Genomic DNA, 20,824 nt, shown 5'->3' with positions numbered 1-20,824 from the left:
AAATTATTTTGAGGCTGTTTAATTTGCAGCCCATCACCTAGGTCCAACAGATATAATGGGTCAAGATTTGTGTGGCATGAAAAGCTGTGCTTTTAATGAATTTTAAATGACTGCTTTCCCTTCTGATTTTTTTCTAGGAAGTCGAGGCTCAATGAGGAGGAGAAGTGGAGAAAGGAGGAGGGTAAGTTTCTGAGCTGTGTGAAAGCACTCTGGTTTTACAGTTACAGCAGCTGAATGCAAAGGGCCTTTGTTACTGGTCTGGATTGTAGTGTGCAGCTGCTGAAAGGAGTGAGAAATGTACTTCCCTGTCACTGGAGTTCCTGATTTGAAGTGTTGAGAACCATCACGTTGATGCTTTGAGTAGTGTCAGCAATTAAAACACCTTGTTTTGAACTGACCAATTAAAGTGTCGTCTTTGGAACCAGGGTTTCCCAGGTCAAGCCCTGTGTGGCTCACTCTGTTTTTGATTCTTTGCCCAAAAGTCAGTATTTAAAAAAAAATCACTATGGTTTGATTTTGATTGACTTTTCAAAAAAAAAGTTCTGTTATGAAGACTCAAAACTAATATCCCTTACATCTTGTATACGAACCAGGAGCAAGAGTAGGCCATTTGACCCATCGAGCCTCCTGCACCATTCAGTAATATTATGGCAGATCTTTTGTGGACTCAGCTACACCTACCTGCCCGCTCGTCATAATTCTTAATATCTTTAATGTTCAAAAATCTATCTTTGCCATAAAAACATTCAGTGAGGTAGCTTCAGTTGCTTCACTGAGCAGGGAATTCCACAGATTCGCAGCCCTTTGGGTGAAGAAGTTCCTCCTCAGCTCAGTCCTAAATCTGCTCCCTCTTATTTTGAGGCCACGCCCTCTAGTTCTAGTTTCACATGCAAGTGGAAATAACCTCGCTGGTTCTTTAATTTTATATGCTTCAATAAGGTCCCCCTTCATTCTTCTAAATTCTAATGAGTATAGTCCCAGTCTTTTCACATTCTGGAATCAACCTAGTGAATTTCCTCTGCACCCCCTCTAGTGCCAGTACATCCTTTCTCAAGTAAGGAGACCTAAATTGTACACTACTCCAGTGTGACCTCCCCAGCACTTATATAGCTGCAACATAACCTTGCTGTTTTTAAACTCCATTCCTCTAGCAATGAAGGACAAGATTCCATTTGCTTTCTTAATTACCTGCTGCATCTGCAATTCATGCACAATGACAACCAGGTCCCTCTGCACAGCAGCATCCTGCAATTTTTTACCATCTAAATAGTCCATTTTGCTGTTATCCCTACGAAAATGGATGACCTCACATTGTCCAACATTGTACTCCATCTGTCAGATCCTTGCCCACTCACGATACCTATAGACATAGATTATCTATATCCCTTTGCAGAATTTCAGCGTCCTCTGCACATTGCCCTGCTGTGAACTTTGACACACTACACTTGGTCCCAACTCCAAATCATCGATGTAAGTTGTAAACAATTGCAGCCCCAACACTGAAAAACACCCATTTATCCCCACTTTTTGCTTTCTGTTAGTTAACCAATCCTCGATCCATGCCAATATATTACCCATAACACTGTGCATCTTCATCTTACGCAGCAGCCTTTTGTGTGGCATGTTGTCGAATGAGTTCTGGAAATTCAAATACACCATATCCACCAGTTCCCATTTTTCCACCGTGCTCGTAATTTTCTCAGTTCTACTAAATTTGTTAAACATGACCTGCCTTTCATGAACCCATGCTGTCTTCCCAGTGAAACAGTTTCTAAACAGATGTCTTGCTATTTCTTCCCTGATGATAGATTCGAGCATTTCACCACCCCCCCCTGCCCCCCCAACTGTAGAAATTAAGCTAAGTGACCTGTAGTTACTCTCCTTTTGTCTATCTCCTTTTTTAAATAGTGGCGTCACATTTGCTATTTCCAATCTACTGGAGCTGCTCCATAGTCTAGCAGATTTTTGCAAATTGCCAGAAGCATATTTGCTATTTCCCCAGCCGTGTGTTTTAGTACTCTGGGATGCATTGCAATAGCGCCAGGAGACTTGTCTAACTTTAACCCCATTTGCTTACCTAACGCTGATTCTTTAGTGATAACGATCATTTTTAGATCCTCATCAACCATAGCCGCCATGTCATCAGTCTTTGGCATATTATTTGTGTCTTCCACTGTGAAGACCAACACAAAATACCTGTTCAATACCTCGGCCATTTCCTCAATTCCCATTATTAAATTCCCCTTCTCATCCTCTAAAGGATCAATGTTTACTTTTTTTATATAAACATTTGCTATCTGTTTTTATATTCTGAGCTAGTTTAGTCTCGTAATCTGTCTTTGTAGCTTTTTTTTGTGGCTTTCTGTTGATCTTTAAGTATTTCCCAATCCTCCACTCAGTTGTGGAGTGTTGGCACTTCGAGGGTTAGAGGTTAGGGCAGAACCTATGTCAATGTTGCTTTGTTGGACTCAAGAAGGATCAAACTTCCTTTCATATCGGAATGTAGGAAACAGTAGGCCATTTGGCCCTTTCAGCCTGTTCTTCCATTTATCTAGATTATCACTCATCATCTCCCTTCGTGCCATTTCCCCACACTATCCCCATATTCTGTGATATCTAATATGTAGGAATCTACCAATCTCTGCCTTGAACGTGCTCAGTGACTGAGCCTCCCAGCCCTCTGGGGTAGAGAATTCTATAGATTACCACTTTGAGTGAAGAAATTCCTTCTCACCTCAGTCCTAAATGGCCTATCTCTTGTTCTGAGATTGTGTCCCCTTGTTCTAGATACACCCCTCCCCAAATAGGTCCAACATCCTTCCTGCATCAACCCAGCTGAGCCCTGTAAGAATTTTGTACATCTCAATGAGATTACTCCTCTTTCTAAACTTCAGTGAGTATTGGCCCTTTCTCCTCATCGGACAATCCTTTTGTGATTTGTCAACAAGGACACCCAAGCCCCTTTGAACATCAACATTTCCCAAACTCACCATTTAAGAAATACGCTGTCTTCCTGTTTTCCTACCTGAATAGATAACTTTGCGTTTTTCTGCATTAAATTATATCTGCTGTGTTCTTGCCCATTTACTTCACCTGTCCAAATCCCTTTGATACCTGACCCAAGAAAGGACAGGACTGGGTTATATGCACCGTAGTTTGCAACTGTGGTGAAGTTCCAACCATGGTGTATGTGACTGACAAGAGCCCCTGTCTATGCTTCAGTGGCAGTCTCGCTGCCCTGACCAAGGCTGATGAGGTTACCAACTAGCTGAAGACTTTCAAAATTGACATCTAGCTGTTCATCAGTGCATATGATAATAGTAGTAAACCTGGGTTCAAGATGTTCAGAAAAGATGGGAAAGGAGGAGGATGGTTTTGTGGTCTTGGAGAAAGAGGATATCCCGCGGGTTCAAAAACAGAATCAGTTTGGCTGGAGCTAAGGAACGAACAGTGCAGTTGCATTGTTTGGTGTAGCCTATAGACAGCCAACTAGTGAGAAGGATGCAGGGAAATTACAGAGCTGGAACATTATAGAGTAGTTATAAAGGGGGCCTTTAATTATCCAAATGTAGACTGGGACAGTGGTAGTGTAAAGGCCGGAGAGTATAAAACATTCCTAGATTGTGTTTAGGTAAATTTTCTACAGCAATATGCGTCCAGTCCAAAAAGAAAGCATGTACTGTTGGACCTGATTCTTGAAAATTAGGTGGGAAGTCGATCAAGTGGGGGAGCATTTAGGAGACAGTGATCATTGTGTCAGGAAGCTTAGGGTGATGGTCGAGACAGACAACAGGCAATCCAGAGTAAGAATAATGAACTGAAGGGAGAGCCAGCTTGAATGGGACAAGAATGGAGCTGGGCTGATAGACCTGAATGAAAAGGGTGGCAGGCAAACATAGCTGAAAACAAATGTTTTGGGCACAGTCTGGATATATTCCCTTAAAAGGCAATGATGGAAGAAACAAATCCAAAGGATGAAAGAGAGAAATTAAGACGAGAAAGAAAAAGTGTGCTAACGACAGGTGTCAGATAGAAAATACAGTTGAGAAGCAAGAGGAATACAGAAGGTTCATAGGGGACTGAAAAAGTCCACTGGAGAAGCGAAGAGGGATTATGAGAAAATACTGGCAGCCAACATAAAGGGAATCCCAAAATTTTCTAGAGGCACATAAAAAGTAAAAGGAGGAATAGGGCTGTTTGGAGCCCTAAAAAGAAATTTACACATGGAGGCAGGGGACGTGGCTGAGGCATTAAATAAATATTTTGCATCTTCCTTTACCAAGGAGGTAGACCATGGCGACAAGGAAACTGTGTCTTTAGAAGGGTTCATGTTGAAGAGGAGGAAATATTGAATCAACTGTACTGAAAGTTGACAAGGCAATGGGATTAGATTAAATGTATCCAAGGATGTTCAAGGAAGTGAAAATGGAAATTTTAGGAGCACTGGCCACAATCTTCCAATCTTCTGTAGACTCGGGGGAGATGTTGCAGAACTGGAGAATTGTAAGTGATGCACTCTTGCCCAAAAAATGTTGTAAGGATAGTCCCAGCAATTATACACCCATCAGTTTAAGCTCGATGGTTAGGAAGCTTTTAGGGAGAGCTAATCAAGATAGATTTAATAATTAAATGGAAAAGTCCCTACTTTGTTAAACCGTGGGATTACATTTTCCACCTTTTGAGTCTGTTGGAGCAATTCCAGAAATTAGAATTTTGGAAAATAATCATCAATGCGTCTACAACTCCCCAGGCCACCTCTTTCAGTACCCTGAGATGTGGATTATTGTGTCCAGGGGATTTATCAATTATCAGTCCTTTTAATTTCTCCTGTATCACCTTTTTACTAATACTAATTTATTTGAGGCCCTCAACCTCGGTTCTTGGTTCCTCCACTTCTGCCCTTTTGATCCTCTTAATTACCTCACTTACAGTCATACCCTCCTGTATCTGACCGTGGAAAATAAGAGCAATCTTGTATGAAGGAGTGTGATTGCCTGCTAGAACTCTGAGGTGTTGCAGTCTTTGCAGTTTGGTTTCCAGCTCACTAACTCTGAGCCAAAGTTCCTGCAGCAGTGAACAATTGTTACAACATATTTGCTTTGGACATGCTGGTTTTCACAGCCTCCCACATCCTGCAGCCATCACACATCACATGCCCTATAATTATTTTAGTGACAAATTGAATAGATTGTTGGATAGGTACAAGGAGCACACCGGAATGATAGGGAGTGGGATAGCTTGATCTTGGGTTTGGATGTAGCTCGGCACAACACTGAGGGCCCAAGGGCCTGTACTGTTCTGTGTCTCTAAATGTAAATTACTGATGAATTGAAATTAATTTCTCTATTCTTCCCTGTATTTTTATTCTCATTCCAACAAATATTCTAGTTGAAATTACCTTGCTAAGTAGAAAATACCCTCCAGCCAATCGAATAAGTTTTACTATCAGTAAAGCATCAACTGCTAATAAAACCTTCCGATTACTAAAGTTGTCTCAAGTTTTGAAAGATAAATGAGACAAATATTCTCCAACCAACCAACTACCTATTTTCCTGTCACATTACATTCGATTTTTCTCAAAAACTAGATGTATGACTGTGGAACCACAGAGTGGACTGAACTATTTACTTGTCTTGATCTCCCTCCACTCTATCGCTTCTTAGCCTTTCATGACTATTGTGCATCTCAAAGCATTTTACAGTCAATTATGTACTTGGTTGAAGTATAACCATTGTAGGAAATTTGCCTGTTTGTGCACAGCAAGGTCACACCAATAGCAGTAATGTGATTTAGAACATAGAACATAAAAAATCTACAGCACAAACAGGCCCTTCGGCCCACAAGTTGCGCTGATCATATCTCTACCTACTACGCTTACCTGTAACCCTGAGTCCTATTAAGTCCCATGTTTTAGTGATATTGGTTGGGAGCTAAGCTCTCCTGTTCTTAAAGTATTACCATGGGATCTTTTATAACCATCAAAGAGGGCTGGCTGATGGAGCTTTGATTTAATGCTTCACCTGCAGGATAGTGGGGATTATCTTTATCTGCATATTTAGGATGATCACATGATTGTTGAAGCAATGAAGGCTTTAAGTCAAACTCTTCGTTCCCTGGTCTTAAATATTCAAGATCAGTGGCTGGCTTGAAGCAGAAAAGTATTCCATTGGACAGCAAAGCTGACGGGAGTCATGGGATGTAGTCCACTTATTGACTTGAGATGGTATGCACCAAGTTAAAAGATTACTTTTTGCATGTGCAAATTGTGTGCTACTCATTTGACATGATCTGCATTACAGAAGACTTTGATCATTTCTCAAATGTGGGGTTTAGCCTGCCAATGAACTCAGTCTTGGGCTGAAGTTAACCTTCAATTGCTTTATTTCTGTGAAAAACAGACAAGGTCCAGGAGTCGACATAGAAGATCTCGCAGCAGAGAAAGAGGAAGAGATTTTGTACCCTTTGACAAACTGATAGCATTGAGGAATCAAGAATACCATTGGGACTATAAGAGAGGTTTCTGGGAAGCAGAGAGACACAGGTCAGTTCAACTTGCTGAATTTAAGCTCTTTGTTTCCTTGCACTGAGTGAGAAAAAATATGCAACTTTACATATCAATTAGAAACTAAGAATAGTCATGTGAGCAATTCAAAATAGGTAGCTAGAGTACTGAGAACTTCTTCAAAGTGCATCTCTCACCCTTCCAGTCCCTTCCTCTCCCTCACTCATTTATTGTGCTGGGACAAAAGATCCATTCTGCCCTCCATTTGTCACTCAAAAGCTGAAAATGCACACAGCCAAGGTAGCAATGTTCACTCATCAGTGTTTGCCAGAGTGGGGTTGAATTGCCTGAGGGGTTCTCCTGTACAGCTTCTTTAACTTTGAATTTCACAGAGAAACTTTGTACAATTGCATTACACACTTTTATCTGGCTTATTGCAGACCTTCTGTTGGAACTAAATCTTGTCTCCCACAAATAGTCAGCCACTGTCACGTAATGCATCCTTACTTGAAAGGGACGGTCACTTTGATCATCAAAAGGCAAAAACCGTTAACCATTTGCATGAAAGTCAGTTTCGAAGTTTTTGTTTTTAACATTTTAGCAAAAGCTATACCTTAAATTATTTTGTAAATTAAAGCTATGTTCATTAAACTAACAACTACATTTACACCTTGCTTAGGCCAGCTGAATGGAAAAATAAATGTAAAAGATGTAGCATCTCTAATGTCCTGTTGCTGTTTGTTTATTTAAATACTTCTAATCCAGTACAGAAGGTTCGGGATTATAGTTTGCCCAGTCTTTGGTTTCTTCAGTAGCAATATCCAGTATTTGGTTGTTGCTTTTAAAATTTGGCATTTTTGCATCTGTCCTGGTGAGCGCAAGATGAGAAGCTTTGACATGTCCTTTCTGCAGCATGCACGTAGTGATTGTTACTTTGAGAGTTCAGTATTAAATTTGTTGTGTAGACCAGAGAGATGCTCTGCCAACTGTGATTTCATTATTTCAACCTGAACATTCTTTCTTCAATGAAAGAATTCAAGAACTCAAACATATCTGTAGTCCTCTCACAAGCAACAACTTTCCAGACTTGCAGTTCCATCTTTAGTGCACCAGTTCTTTCATCTTTGGCAAAACATGGAGAACTCCCACCTTGCAGTTTCATTCAGTTTATTATGAACTCTTTGCAAAACAAAGTCATATTCTCTTTCTTTATCTTACATCAACCGAACATGTTGTTCGTCCATTGTCATCGATGAGGACCTTGACATTTTGAGGCTGGTTGTGGTGTGTCCGAAGATGACTAATCAGGCCAATTCAGGCACGGAATGTCCTGGCATATATTGGACAGACTTGTGTAGACACTGTAGTTGTTGCACTGGTGGCTCTGGACTTGAGCAGCTCATGCTTAAGTTGTGCTTCAGCAATACACCTTGCTTCGTAAGCTTGACAGCCTTTGTGGATGAGGCGGCGCCGGGTAGGTTTTGTGCCAGCGTTTCCCAGGTGGTCGTGTCAATGTCAAGCAACTTCAGGGAGACTTTGAGTGTGTCTTTTCTTCTGCCCTCCATGCGAGCGTCTTCCAGCAGAGAGTTCCCCAAAAAGGAGCTGCTTGGGTATGCGCTCGTCTGAGATACGGATGACATGACCTGCCCACTGGGTCTGCGCTCTCATCAGCAGTGTGTGGACTGATGGTAGACTTGCTCTAGAGAGAACTTCAGTGTCTGGTACTTTGTCTTGTCATCTGATGCGTAATATTCTGTGAAGGCAAGTCATGTGGAAATGATTGAGCTGTCTTGCATGCCTTCGATACACAGTCCACGTTTCACAGCATACAGGAGGGTAGTGAGTACCACGCCGCTGTAGACCTTCATTTTTGTTGCTGGGCTGATTCCTCGATGTTCCCATACAGTGGAGCGCAGTCTACCGAAAGCAGAACTTGCTTTTGCTATTCTGCAGTTAACTTCTGCAACAATTTTGGTAGGCAAGGGAATTAAGGGTTATGGGGAGAAAGCGGGAAAGCGGAACTGAGCCACTTCAGATCAGCCATGATCTTATTGAATGGCGGGGCAGGCTTGATGGGCTAGATGGCCTACTCCTGCTTCTATTTCTTATGTTCTTGTATTCCTTATGTTCAGTAGTCACTGCTTGGGAGAGGGTGCTGCCAAGATACGCAAACTGGTCCACTGCCTATAGTTTCTGCCCTTTGATTATGATTATGGATTCTGTGTACGGTGCATGAGGAACAGGCTGGTGCATGACTTTGGTCTTTTTAATGTTGATGGTGATCCAAAGTTGTCACAAGCCGTGGAAAATTTGCCCATACTGACTTGCATCTCTGGCTTGAGCCAGCATATAGGGCGCAGTCATCGGTAAAGAGGAAATCAACTGAATATAGACAACTAAAGTGAACGTTTTAGAGATTTCTGCGGGTTCATTAAGTTCCATAGCACAACCATTGTCATGTAGGCAATCAATACAGAGCAAAACTACATGTTCTGACATCAAATTAATCTTCGTTTGGCAGTGACATTTGATATCAGTATCTTTGCAATTACTTGGTGTTCTGTTCTCCTAAATGTTTCCCTTTCAACTTCACATGACAGTATCAACTTCTCAGCAATCATGTTTTTGTTTTAGCGAGCACCACTATAGAGTGGTCAGATCTTATCTCCCACAGATATTCAGCCACTGTCACTTAATGCATCATTGCTTAAAAGGGACAGTTACTTTGATCATCAGAAGCTGAAAGCCATTAACCATTTGCATGAAAGTCAATTCCAAATTTACTGGTATTCGCATTTTAGCAGAAGCTATACCTTAAGTTATGAGACTACAAGCTTTTTCACAGTAGCACAGTGGTTAGCACTGCTGCTTCACAGCACCAGGAATCGAGGTTCAATTCCTGGCTCGTCAATGTGTGTGTGGGATTTGCATGTTCTCCCCGTGTCTGCGTGAGTTTCCTCTGGGTGCTCTGGTTTCCCCTCACATTCTGAAAGACGTGTTGGTTGGATGAAACAGGTGCTGAACTGTGGCGACTAGGGGAATCTCACAGTAACTTCATTGCAGTGTTAATGTAAGCCTTACTTGTGACTGATAAATAAACTTTAAAAACTTTTTTTTATCAGCAGTAGTTGTGTATTTTGTTACTACTTAAATATCAACTAGTTTGTTCAAAAATGTGTTTGAACTTAATGTTTCACAATGTCTTAAATGTCTCTAATTTGGAGGGTTTCCGAGATTAATTAGGGAATAATTATGCATAAATTACACACTGCATTAAAGATAGTTATGTAACAGTACAGACCTGTGGTATAACCGTGTGAGTAACAATAATGTGACCCTCAAAGTCCACAAAACGAAGGAGATTGTCATCGACTTCAGGGGGCATAAAGGAAAACATGCCCGTGAAAACAGGGGACGCAGTAGAAAGGGTTGAGAGCTTCACGTTTTTAGTTGTCTAGATCAACCTGTCCTGGTCCCCTCATGCTGACACTATAGTTAAGAAAGCCCACCGATGCCTCTGCTTTCTCAGAAGATTAAGGAAATTTGGCATGTCAGCTATGATTCACCAACTTTTACAGATGCAGCATAGAAAGCATTCTTTCTGGTTGTATCACAGCTTGGTATGTCTCCTGCTCTGCCCAAGATCGCAAGGAACTACAAAGGCCATGAATGTAGCCCAATCCATCACGCAAACCAGCCTCCCATCCATTGACTCTGTCTACACTTCTCGCTACCTTGCAAAACAGCCAGCATAATTAAGGGCCCCACGCATCCCAGACATTCTCTCTTCCACCTCCTTCTGTCGGGAAAAAGATACAAAGTCTGAGGTCATGTACCAACTGATTCAAGAAAGGTTCTTCCCTGTCATACATTTAAATCGACTTACCTTGCAATAAGTTGATCTTTACACCCTAGCTTTAATTGTAACACTACATTTTGCATTCTCTCTTTTTCTTCTCTATGAATGGTATGCTTTGTGTAGTATGCAAGAAACAATACTTTTCAGTTTATCTTAATACATGTGACAATAATAAATCAAATCTGTAAAGTCAGTTGCTATACCAGCACACAAGAAAGGACACAGGAGTGTGTATTATGGAGCCACAGTGCTTATTCTCGATGACAGCAAAGCAAAATAAATTTTGAGAAAGTAAGCATGTTTTGCAATAGGAGTGAAAATATACAATGCCTTCAACCTGAGAATGAGCGACAAAGTATGGTAGTTGAGCTGCCTATTATCAATATAAAGATCCTCAACTCAGTCAGATATAGAATGATGTAGGAGCCAGGAAGATATAGGAATGGGAGTATAGATCCTTTAGCTGCTTGTGACAGAACCTACTAAGGAACAGGCAATTCTGGATTTAGTGATGTGTAATGAGACAGACTTGATTAGGGAACTTAAGGTGAAGGAACCCTTAGGAAGTAGTGACCGCAATATGATAGAATTTACTCTGCCGTTTGAGAGGGAGAAGCTGGAATCAAATGTAACGCTATTACAATTAAATAAAGGTAACTACAAAGACATGAGGGAGGAATTGGCCAGTGTTGATTGGAAAGGGAGTCTAGCAGGGAAGGCAGCGGAACAGCAATGGCAGAAGTTATTCTGGAGGCACAGAACATGTAAAGGGGAGGACGAGGCATCCATGGCTGACGAGGGAAGCCCAGGACAGCATAAAAGCAAAAGAAAAAGCATACAAAGTGGCAGTGATTAGTGGGAAGCCTTTAAAAGTGAGCAGAGGACAACTAAAAGAGCAGTAAGAGGGGAGAAGATGAAATATGAATGTAAGTTAGCTAATAATATAAAAGAAGATAGGAAGAGATTTTTTTCAGTATATGAAAGGTAAGAGAGGGGCAAAATTTGGACCACTGGAAAATGAGGCTGGGGAAGTAATAGGGAACAAAGCAATGGCAAAGGAACTGAATAGTTACTTTGCATCAGTCTTCATGGTGGAAGACACCAATGGGATGCCAGAACTCCGGGAGAGGTATAGATGAGTGTAGTGGCCATCACTAAGGAGAAGGTTCTGGGGAAACTGAAAGGTCTGAAGCTGGATAAATCACCTGGACTGGATGGACTACATCCCAGGGTTCTAAAAGAGATAGTTGAGGAAATTGTGAAGGCATTGGTGGTGATCTTTCAGGAATCGCTGGAGGCAGGGAGGGTACCAGAGGACTGGAAAGTAGCTAATGTAACACCGCTGTTTAAGAAGGGCAGGAGACAGCAGTGGGAAATTATAGGTCGGTTAGCCTGACTTCAGTCATTGGCAAGATTTTAGAGTCCATTATTTAAGATGAGATCGCAGAGTATTTGGAAGTGCATGATAAAATAGGATTGAGTCAGCACAGTTTTGTAAAGGGGAGGTCACATCTGACAAATCTGCCAGAGTTCTTTGAGGAGGTAACAAGGAAGTTAGATAAAGGAGAAGCAATGGACATGATTTATTTAAATTTCCGGAAGGCCTTTGACAAGGTCCCTGTTATGGCATTAAATAAAGTGTTAAGGGTAAGATCCTTGCATGGATAGTGGATTGACTAACTGGCACAAAGCAGAGAGTGGGGATAAAGAGGACTTTTTCAGGTTGGCATCTGGTGGCTATGGTGTGCCTCGGGTCAGTGCTGGGACCACAACTTTTCGCAATATGCATTAACAATTTGGAGGAAGGAACTGAAGGCACTGTTTCTAAGTTTGCAGATGATACAAAGAAATGTAGAGGTAGTATTGAGGAAGCGGGGGGCTGCAGAAGGACTTAGGCAGGTTAGGAGAGTGGGCAAAGAAGTGGCAGATGGAGTACAATGTGGAAAAGTGTGAGGCTATGCATTTTGGAAAGAGGAGTGGAGGCAGAGACTATTTTCTAAATGGGGAAATGCTTAGGAAATCAGAAACACAAAGGGCCTTGGGAGTCATTGTTCAAGATTCTCTTGTTTAACGTACAGGTTCAGTCGGCAATTAAGAAGGCAAATGCAATGTTAGCGTTCATGTTGAGAGGGCTGGAATACAAGAGCAAGGACGTAGTTCTGAGGCTGTATAAGGCTCTGGTCAGATCCCATTTGGAGTATTATGAGCAGTTTTGGGCTAAGGAAGGATGTGCTGGCTTTGGAAAGGGTCCAGTGGAGGTTCACAAGAATGATCCCTGGAATGAAGAGCTTGTTGCATGAGAAACGGTTGCGGATTCTGGGTCTGTACTTGTTGGAGTTGAGTAGGATGAAGGGGGATCTTATTGAAGGTTACAGAATGTTGCGAGGCCTGGATAGAGTGGACGTGAAGAAAATGTTTCCACAAGTAGGAAAATCTAGAACCAGAGGGCACAACCTTAGGCTATAGGGACAATCCTTTAAAACAGAGATGAGAAATTTCTTCAGCCAGAGAGTGGTGAATCTGTGGAACTCTTTGCCGCAGAAGGCTGTGGAGGCCAGGTCATTGAGTGTCTTTAAGACAGAGATAGGTTCTTGATTAATCAGGAGATCAGGGGTTATGGGGAAAAGGCAGGAGAATGGGGACGAGAACAATATCAGCCATGATTGAAAGGTGAAGCAGACTCGATGGGCCGAGCGGCCTAATTTTGCTCCTATGTCTTATGGTCTTATGAACCCGTTCTGCCATTCAGTGAGATCATGCTGCTCGACCACCTCTTTCCACCTGCCTTTGATCGCATATCCCGTGACATTCTTGGCTAACAAAAATCTGTTGATCTTGAACTTGGAAAGTTCCCTATGAGCCGAATATTTGGCACAGATCTGATGGCTTGAATGACCTCCCCTATCCTGTAAGAGTCTTTGAATCCTGATGTGTTAATTTTTATTTTTCAGCAGAGGGCGTGAGATGTGGGAACGAGAAAGCAGACGGGAACGGGAAGGGAGAGAGATGCTGGCAAGGGAACGAGACCGGCTGCAAATTGAGAGGATGCGTCTTGAAAGAGAGAGACTGGAGCGAGAGGCACTGGAAAGAGAAAGATTGCTCATAGAAGGGGTAAGGAAAGGGCAGATTGTGGTAACGTACGATCTGTCAAAACGGAAAGATACATGATTAAGAAAAATGGCATCTACACTACAGTGCAGAAAATTACTCAACTGTGACTTGTCCACAAAGTCCAAACTATCACCCTATCCATCTATTTTCAATCATCAGCCAAGTGATGGAAATTGGATTCTGCTAGTGCCATTCCGTTCCAGACCCCCTTAGTCCAACATAGACAAAAGAGCTGAATTCCAAAGGTGAAGTGAGTTGATTGCCCTCAGTGTCACGACAGCAGTTGACTGTCTGACAAAACTGAACTCAATGGAAACCAAAAGGAAAACTCCCCACTGGCTGGTGTTATACGCAACATAGAGGAAGATAGTTGCTGAAGGACTCAGGATGTCATTGCAAGGGTTCTGTAGGGTCATGTCCGAGGTCTCAACCATCTTCATCTTACTCTCCCGCCATAAGGTCAGAAATGGGGATGCATGCTGTGAATTGCAGTGTCTAATTGCAACTGAAACAAGCCATGACTGCTTGCAGCAAGACCTAGACAATGTTCAGGCTTTGGCTTGACAAGTGACAGGAAACAATTGCACCGCACATGAGCCAGGACCAACTCCACCATGAAAGAATCATCCATTTCCCTATGACATTCAGTACATTTCTGTCACTGACTCCATTGCCAACAGCAACATGTGTGTTAACTTTGAAGAGAAGCTTAATTAGAGCAGCCATATGAACATTGTAGGTACAAGACTGAGAGTAGGTCAGAGACTGGGAGTTCTATGGTGTGGAACTCACCTCCTGACTTCCCAGGCTGTCCATCATCTATAAGACACCAGTCAGGAGTGTGATAGAATATTTCCACTTGCTTGGATGAGTGCAACAATATTCAAAAATGTTGACATTATCTAAGACACTGCTTGAGTGGCATCATTCCACAAACATTCACTTCCTCCACCACCTGAATATGGTGGGAGCAGAGTTTTTGTTCATTTATGACGTGGGCATTGCTGGCTGGGCTAGCATTTATTGCTCTTAATTTTTCTTTTTACCCTTTCCTTTCAGGTTATTTGTGAAATTCTGTTCCCCAGAAAGCAGTGGGAGCTGTCATTGAATTTATTCAAGGCAGACTTTGACAGATTTTTGACAAACAAGGGAGTCGAGCGTTAAGGGGGACAGATAGGGAGGTGAAGTTGAGGCCATCATTGAATGGGTGGAGCAGGCTCAAAGTGCTAAATGTCTGCTCCTAAGCCCTATGTTCTTAACCCCTTCATTCCAGTGGGAAGAGTTCCTGTATCACAATTCTCATAGCTGGAGTTTTCTATCCCTGGTATCATCCTGGTGAATGAGTACTGTGGGGCCTGAGGATTTGCTGACCTTTCTATGATAGAATGCCCAAAACATAGTACTAATGATTCATCCTAACCTCTGAATATTCTTCTCTGGCTTTCCACTAACATAGAAGGTTTTGATTGCTCTTACGTTTTCATGAGAATGAGGTCCTTGTCGGTAATGATGTTTTTCTGTGGCCCTGGGCGCTTTGGAAGGAAATTTTCAAGTTATGCTAATACCCCTAAATAGAATCATGGTTCGCTAACAAGTGAGAGAGACAGGATCACTTCTGCACCATTCACTCATGTTATGTAAGGCTTAAGTTGACATTGAAAGGTAAATAGTGAAGAAAGAAATCATTGAGCCATAATGATAGAGAGAAAAAAGGGGAAGATGGTGCAAAACAGGTTTTTTGAGAGAATTAGAATGGAAAATAAGTTGCATTGAAAAGGTTGCAAATTTATTTTTGCCCGTCAGTGGTGTTGTGGCATTTGACTAGTAATGTAAAATACAGAAGAAATAGAATAGTCGGGCTCGCTTATTGCTAGAAATAACATATGTTTGTACATAGGGACCAATTCTCTAAAAACAAGTTCAAGCCTGGTCTTTTTTGAATTCCTAGGAGTTGTGGAGCCTATGATTCCACGTGTTTTCTCCATAGCAATGCCATAGCCAATCAGAATCAGCTTGCCAGCCAATCAGCACCCTTTTCTTTTCTCCTGTAGTATAAATTGTAGTGTACATTTGAAATTTGGCAATCTTGCGTTTGTCCTGATAAGTGCAAGATAATAAGCTTCAACAATGTGTCTCTCTTCAGCAATATTCATAGTCAACGCTGTTAATAAAGATTGATTAGTTGGACAAGGATCTGAATGGCACTCGATGTCTATGGAACTGCCACAAAACATGAGCCTGTGCCATCAGTAAACGAATGGGAAGAAGCAAAGGCTGGGTGAATAGTGAATACGAATATTAACATGTGGTAACTTAGTGGTCTGTCTAAAGGTCCACACAGGACTCATTTTGAAATGGTTTGGGCAGGTACAAATACTGAGCTAGTAACAAGAATCCCCACTAATCTTACTGCAAATGAGATGATTCACATACAGGTTAGCTTTAAGGAGGTACTTTGAAGCATTTGTTCATTTACACTACTATTATGTCCCTTTCCCCCACAGGAGAGGAGGCGAGAGCAGGAACGAATATGTCGAGAGAAGGAAGAGCTATTCCGTGAAATGCGCTATGAGCAGAATCTGAAAAGGCGCTATGATGATAGGTAAACATAGTTTCAATTTGTTTTTAAAATAATTGGAAGATGGGGAAATCCCTATTTCTGATAGCTTTCCCAACAAATAAACTGTGTTGCGTCATAATGGCCAGTCAAAACAAGGTTTGATTCCTGGTCACCAGATGATCTTTGCCAAGCATCAGTGAAGTCACTGCAATAATGTCAGTATTCCAGGGTCGGAAGAGGAAAAGTTTTGATTTCCTCTATTGATCTCAGCTTATTGAGAGTGTGACAGAACTTGGTTGGTTTGAAGACTGCCAAGATGAGCCAAATGTTATCCAATCGTGAAATCACATCTGATATTGGTCACTGATTTGAGTTTTGCAAGCACAGACTAGTTGGGTATGCTCTGTACCTATATGCCTGCATTTCTATGTTCAGGAAAGTGTTAGTCAATTAATTTGTGGCATGGTTGGCACAATGGTTAGCATTGCTTCCTCATTGTCAGGGACCTGGGTTCGATTCTCAGCTTGGGTCACTGTCTGTGTGGAGTTTGCACGTTCTCCCCATGTCTTCATGGGTTTCCTCCCAGGTTTCCGGTTTTCTCCCACATTCCAAAAGATGCACTGGTTAAGTGCATTGGTCACATTAAATCCTCCCTCAATGTATTTGAACAGGCACAGGAGTGTGGCAACTGGGGGATTTCATTGCCATTTTAATGTAAGCCTACTTATGATTAATATTCATGTAATACCTTTGTGTACATTGTTTAAACCATTATTGATAATTCCTTCAGGAGTTTATGAACATACTCAACAAATTGAGTAAAATTATGGCTGATCTGGTTGTGGCATTAACTCCTTATTTTGTATACCCTCAATAACCTTTGATTCCCTTAGTCAAGAATCATATCTACCTCTGCCTTAAAAATATTCCACTGCTGTCTGAGAAAGAGAGTTCCAAAGAAACTCAGCCCTTGGGAGAAAAGAAAATTTTTAACCTCCGTCACATAAGAAATAGGAGCAGGAGTAGGCTGCTCCTACTGCTTATACTAACCTTTCCCACAAAGGGAAGCATATTTTCAGCATCCACTCTATCAGATGCCCTTGGGATCTTGTATGTTTCAGTACTCCAGTGGTTACAGGGCCAAGCTTTCCTCATAAGATAAACCCTCTCATCCCAGGAATCAGTCAAGTGATGTTCCACAAGCTGCTTCTACTGCATTTATATCTGCCTTGAATTAGGAGACCAGCATTTTGTGATTGATGTACCAGTGGACCCAGATACCTCTGTACCTCCTAATTGTAGGAAACTTTTACTCGTTCCATGCCATTGGTTCCTACATGTAGCATCATTGGTTGCTATCTCTTGCATGCCAGAAGCCTGCCTAGCTGCTTCACGATGTTTTTATTATTCTGAGTTTGTGGGCATTACTGCTAAGGTCAGCATCTATTGCCTAACCCTAATTGCCTTTCAGAACTTGGTGAATTCAACTGAGTGGTTTGTTTGCCATTTCAGAGGGCTGTTAAGAGTTAACCACATTCCTTTGGGTCTGGCACAGTCTGGATATATTCCCTTAAAAGGCAATGATAGCAGAAACAAATCCAAAGGTCCCTGGATGAAAGAGAGAAATTAAGATGAGAAAGAAAAAGTGTGCTTATGACAGGTATCAGGTAGAAAATACAGTTGAGAAGCAAGAGGAATACAGAAGGTTCATAGGGGACTGAAAAAAGTCCACTGGAGAAACGAAGAGGGATTATGAGAAAATACTGGCAGCCAACATAAAGGGAATCCCAAAATCTTCTATAGGCACATAAAAAGTAAAAGGAGGAATAGGGCTGTTAGGAAATTTACACATGGAGGCAGGGGACGTGGCTGAGGCATTAAATAAATATTTTGCATTGGCCTTTACCAAGGAGGTAGACCTTGGCGACAGACAAGGAAACTGTGTCTTTAGAAGGGTTCATGTTGAAGAGGAGGAAATATTGAATCAACTGTACTGAAAGTTGACAAGGCAATGGGATTGGATTAAATGCATCCAAGGACGTTCAAGGAAGTGAAAATGGAAATTTCAGGGGCGCTGGCCACAATCTTCCAATCTTCTGTAGACTCGGGGAAGATGCTGCAGAACTGGAGAATTGTAAGTGATGCACTCTTGCCCAAAAAATGCTATAAGGATAGTCCCATTATACACCCATCAGTTTAAGCTCGATGGTTAGGAAGCTTTTAGGGAGAGTTAATCAAGATAGATTTAATAATTAAATGGAAAAGTCCCTACTTTGTTAAACCGCAGGGTTACATTTTCCACCTTTGAGTCTGTTGGAGCAATTCCAGAAATAAGAATTTTGGAAAATAATCTTCGATGCATCTACAACTCCCCAAACCACCTCTTTCAGTACCCTGAGATGTAGATCATTGTGTCCAGGGGACTTATCAATTATCAGTCCTATTAATTTCTCCTGTATCACCTTTTTACTAATACAAATTTATTTGAGGCCCCCAATCTTGGTTCTTTCTTTGTTCCTCCACTTCTGCCCTCTTGATCCTCTTAATTGCCTCACTTAGTCATACCCTCCTGTACATGACCGTGGAAAATAAGAGCAATCTTGTACGAAGGAGTGTGATTGCCTGCTAGAACTCTGAGGTGTTGCAGTCTTTGCAGTTTGGTTTCCAGCTCACTAACTGTGAGCCAAAGTTCCTGCAGCAGTGAACAATTGCTACAACATATTTGCCTTGGACAAGCTCCCACATCCTGCAGCCATCACACATCACATGCCCTATAATTATTTTAGTGACAAATTGGATAGGCACATGGAGCACACCAGAATGATAGGGAGTGGGATAGCTTGATCTTGGGTTTGGGCATAGCTCGGCAAAACATTGAGGACCCAAGGGTCTCTGTTCTATGTTTCTATGTTTGAAGTCACGTATAGATCAGACCATGCGACAATGGAAGATTTCCTTCCTTAAAGAATATCAGTGAACCAGATGACTTTATGCAATAATTGGTAGTTCTGCAGCCATCATCAATGCTAGCTTTTTATATTCCAGGTTTTTTAATTTATTAGATTTAAATTCCTCGGCTGTCATGGTGAGTTTTGCACCCACATCTCTGGATCAATAGTCTAGGCTCCTGGACTCCTAGTCTAACATAAGCAGTATGCAGCTGTGCTCTTCATTTTGGCAGATTGTAACAACAGAGACTCATAGGCACAGCTGGAGATGGCCAAGCTAATTTGTGTACGATGTAAACCTCCCTTGTATTTGACAGAATGAGGTGGGGCTGGATCAGAAGAGACAGTGACGGTTTAGCTGGGGCAGAAGCACATTAGGCCATTAATGAAGGTAGAAATAGTGAACAACTAAGTTGTATGGCTCCTTATTTGGCCATACTTGCTGCGGATGTGATGGAAAAATGCTTGCGTTGCTTCACACTAGTCTTTTTACACATTGATGTCCTCAAAAAAGTCACCTTTTGTGTTTTTTGGGCCCCAGCAATAAATGAGAACACAGGACAGTACAGCACAGTACAGACCCTTTGGCCCTCAATGTTGTGCCGAGCTGTGACCAAACCCAAGATCAAGCTGTCTCACTCCCTGTAATTCCGGTGTGTTCCATGTGCCTATTCAAATGACTGCTTGAAAGTTCCTAAAGTGTCCAACTCCACTATCATAGAGGCAGTCCATTCCACATCCCAACCACCCCGTGTAAAGAATCTACCTCGGGCATCCCTCCTATATCTTCTACCATGAACCTTATAGTTACGTCCCCTAGTAACAGCTACATCCACCCGAGGAAATAGTTTCTATCTATCCCCCTCATCATCTTATAAACCTCTATTAAGTCACCTCTCGTCTTCCTCCGCTCTAAAGAGAAAAGCCCTAGCTCCCTCAACTTTCCTCATAAGATCTACCCTCCAAACCAGGCAGCATCCTGGTAAATCTCCTCTGCATGCTCTCTAATGCTTCCATATCCTCCTTATAGTGAGGTGACCAGAACTGCACACAATATTCCAAATGTGGTCTCGCCAAGGTCGGGTATCGTTGCAGCATAACCCCACGGCTCTTAAACTCAAATCCCATGTTAATAAATGCTAACACACTATAAGCCTTCTTCCTGGCTCTATCTACTTGAGTGGCAACCTTCAGAGTCTGTGGATATGAACCCCAAGATCTCTCTGTTCCTCTGCATTCCTCAGAACCCTGCCATTGACCCTGTAATCTGCATTCAAATTTATCTTACCAAAATGAATCACCTCACTTATCAGGGTTAAACTCCATCTGCCACTTTTCAGCCCAGCTCTGCATCCTATCAATGTCTCTCTCGCACTCATCCTCAAAAACATGGTCCCTCTCCTTAGTGAACATTGAAGAAAAGTATTCGTTCAATGCCTCACCTATCTCTTCTGACTCCATGCACAAGTTCCCACTACTATCCTTGACTGGCCCTAACCTCACCCTGGTCATTCTTTTATTTCTCACATAAGAGTAAAAAGCCTTGGGGTTTTCTTTTCTCCGATCTGCCAAGGACTTCTCATTCCCCCTCCTTGCTCTCCTAAGCCCTTTCTTTAACTCAGTACTAGCTATCTTGTAACCCTCAAGCGACCCAGCTGAACTTTGTTGTTTCATCCTTACATATGCTTCCTTTTTCCTCTTAACAAGACATTCAACCTCCTTTGTGAACTGTGGTTCCCTCACTCGGCCATTTCCTCCCTGCCTTCCGGGGACATACCTATCAAGGACACGCAGTATTTGTTCCTTGAAGAAGCTTCACTTTTCTTTTGTGCCCATACCTGACA

At 42.0% G+C, this 20,824-nt stretch overlaps 1 protein-coding gene across 4 annotated transcripts in view; it reads left to right on the top strand.

The window, feature by feature from the left end:
• Nucleotides 1-20,824, top strand: part of LOC145358868 (scaffold attachment factor B1-like) — a 77,460-nt gene that overhangs the window by 42,760 nt on the left and 13,876 nt on the right. For 3 of the 4 annotated variants that reach the window (XM_080213221.1, XM_080213220.1, XM_080213218.1), the window contains 4 exons: nt 138-181; nt 6,399-6,541; nt 13,313-13,472; nt 15,977-16,074. In XM_080213221.1, the coding sequence (XP_080069347.1) occupies nt 138-181; nt 6,399-6,541; nt 13,313-13,472; nt 15,977-16,074 (445 nt within the window). The remainder of the gene's footprint in view (nt 1-137; nt 182-6,398; nt 6,542-13,312; nt 13,473-15,976; nt 16,075-20,824) is intronic. The other variant, XM_080213219.1, reaches the window with a different exon arrangement.

The sequence above is a fragment of the Carcharhinus amblyrhynchos genome, chromosome 26 (assembly GCF_965287045.1).
Source record: "Carcharhinus amblyrhynchos chromosome 26, sCarAmb.v2.hapA, whole genome shotgun sequence".
Classification (NCBI taxonomy): Eukaryota; Metazoa; Chordata; class Chondrichthyes; order Carcharhiniformes; family Carcharhinidae; genus Carcharhinus; species Carcharhinus amblyrhynchos.
Note: the sequence above shows the minus strand (reverse complement) of the source record. Positions and strands in the feature narration are given on the sequence as shown.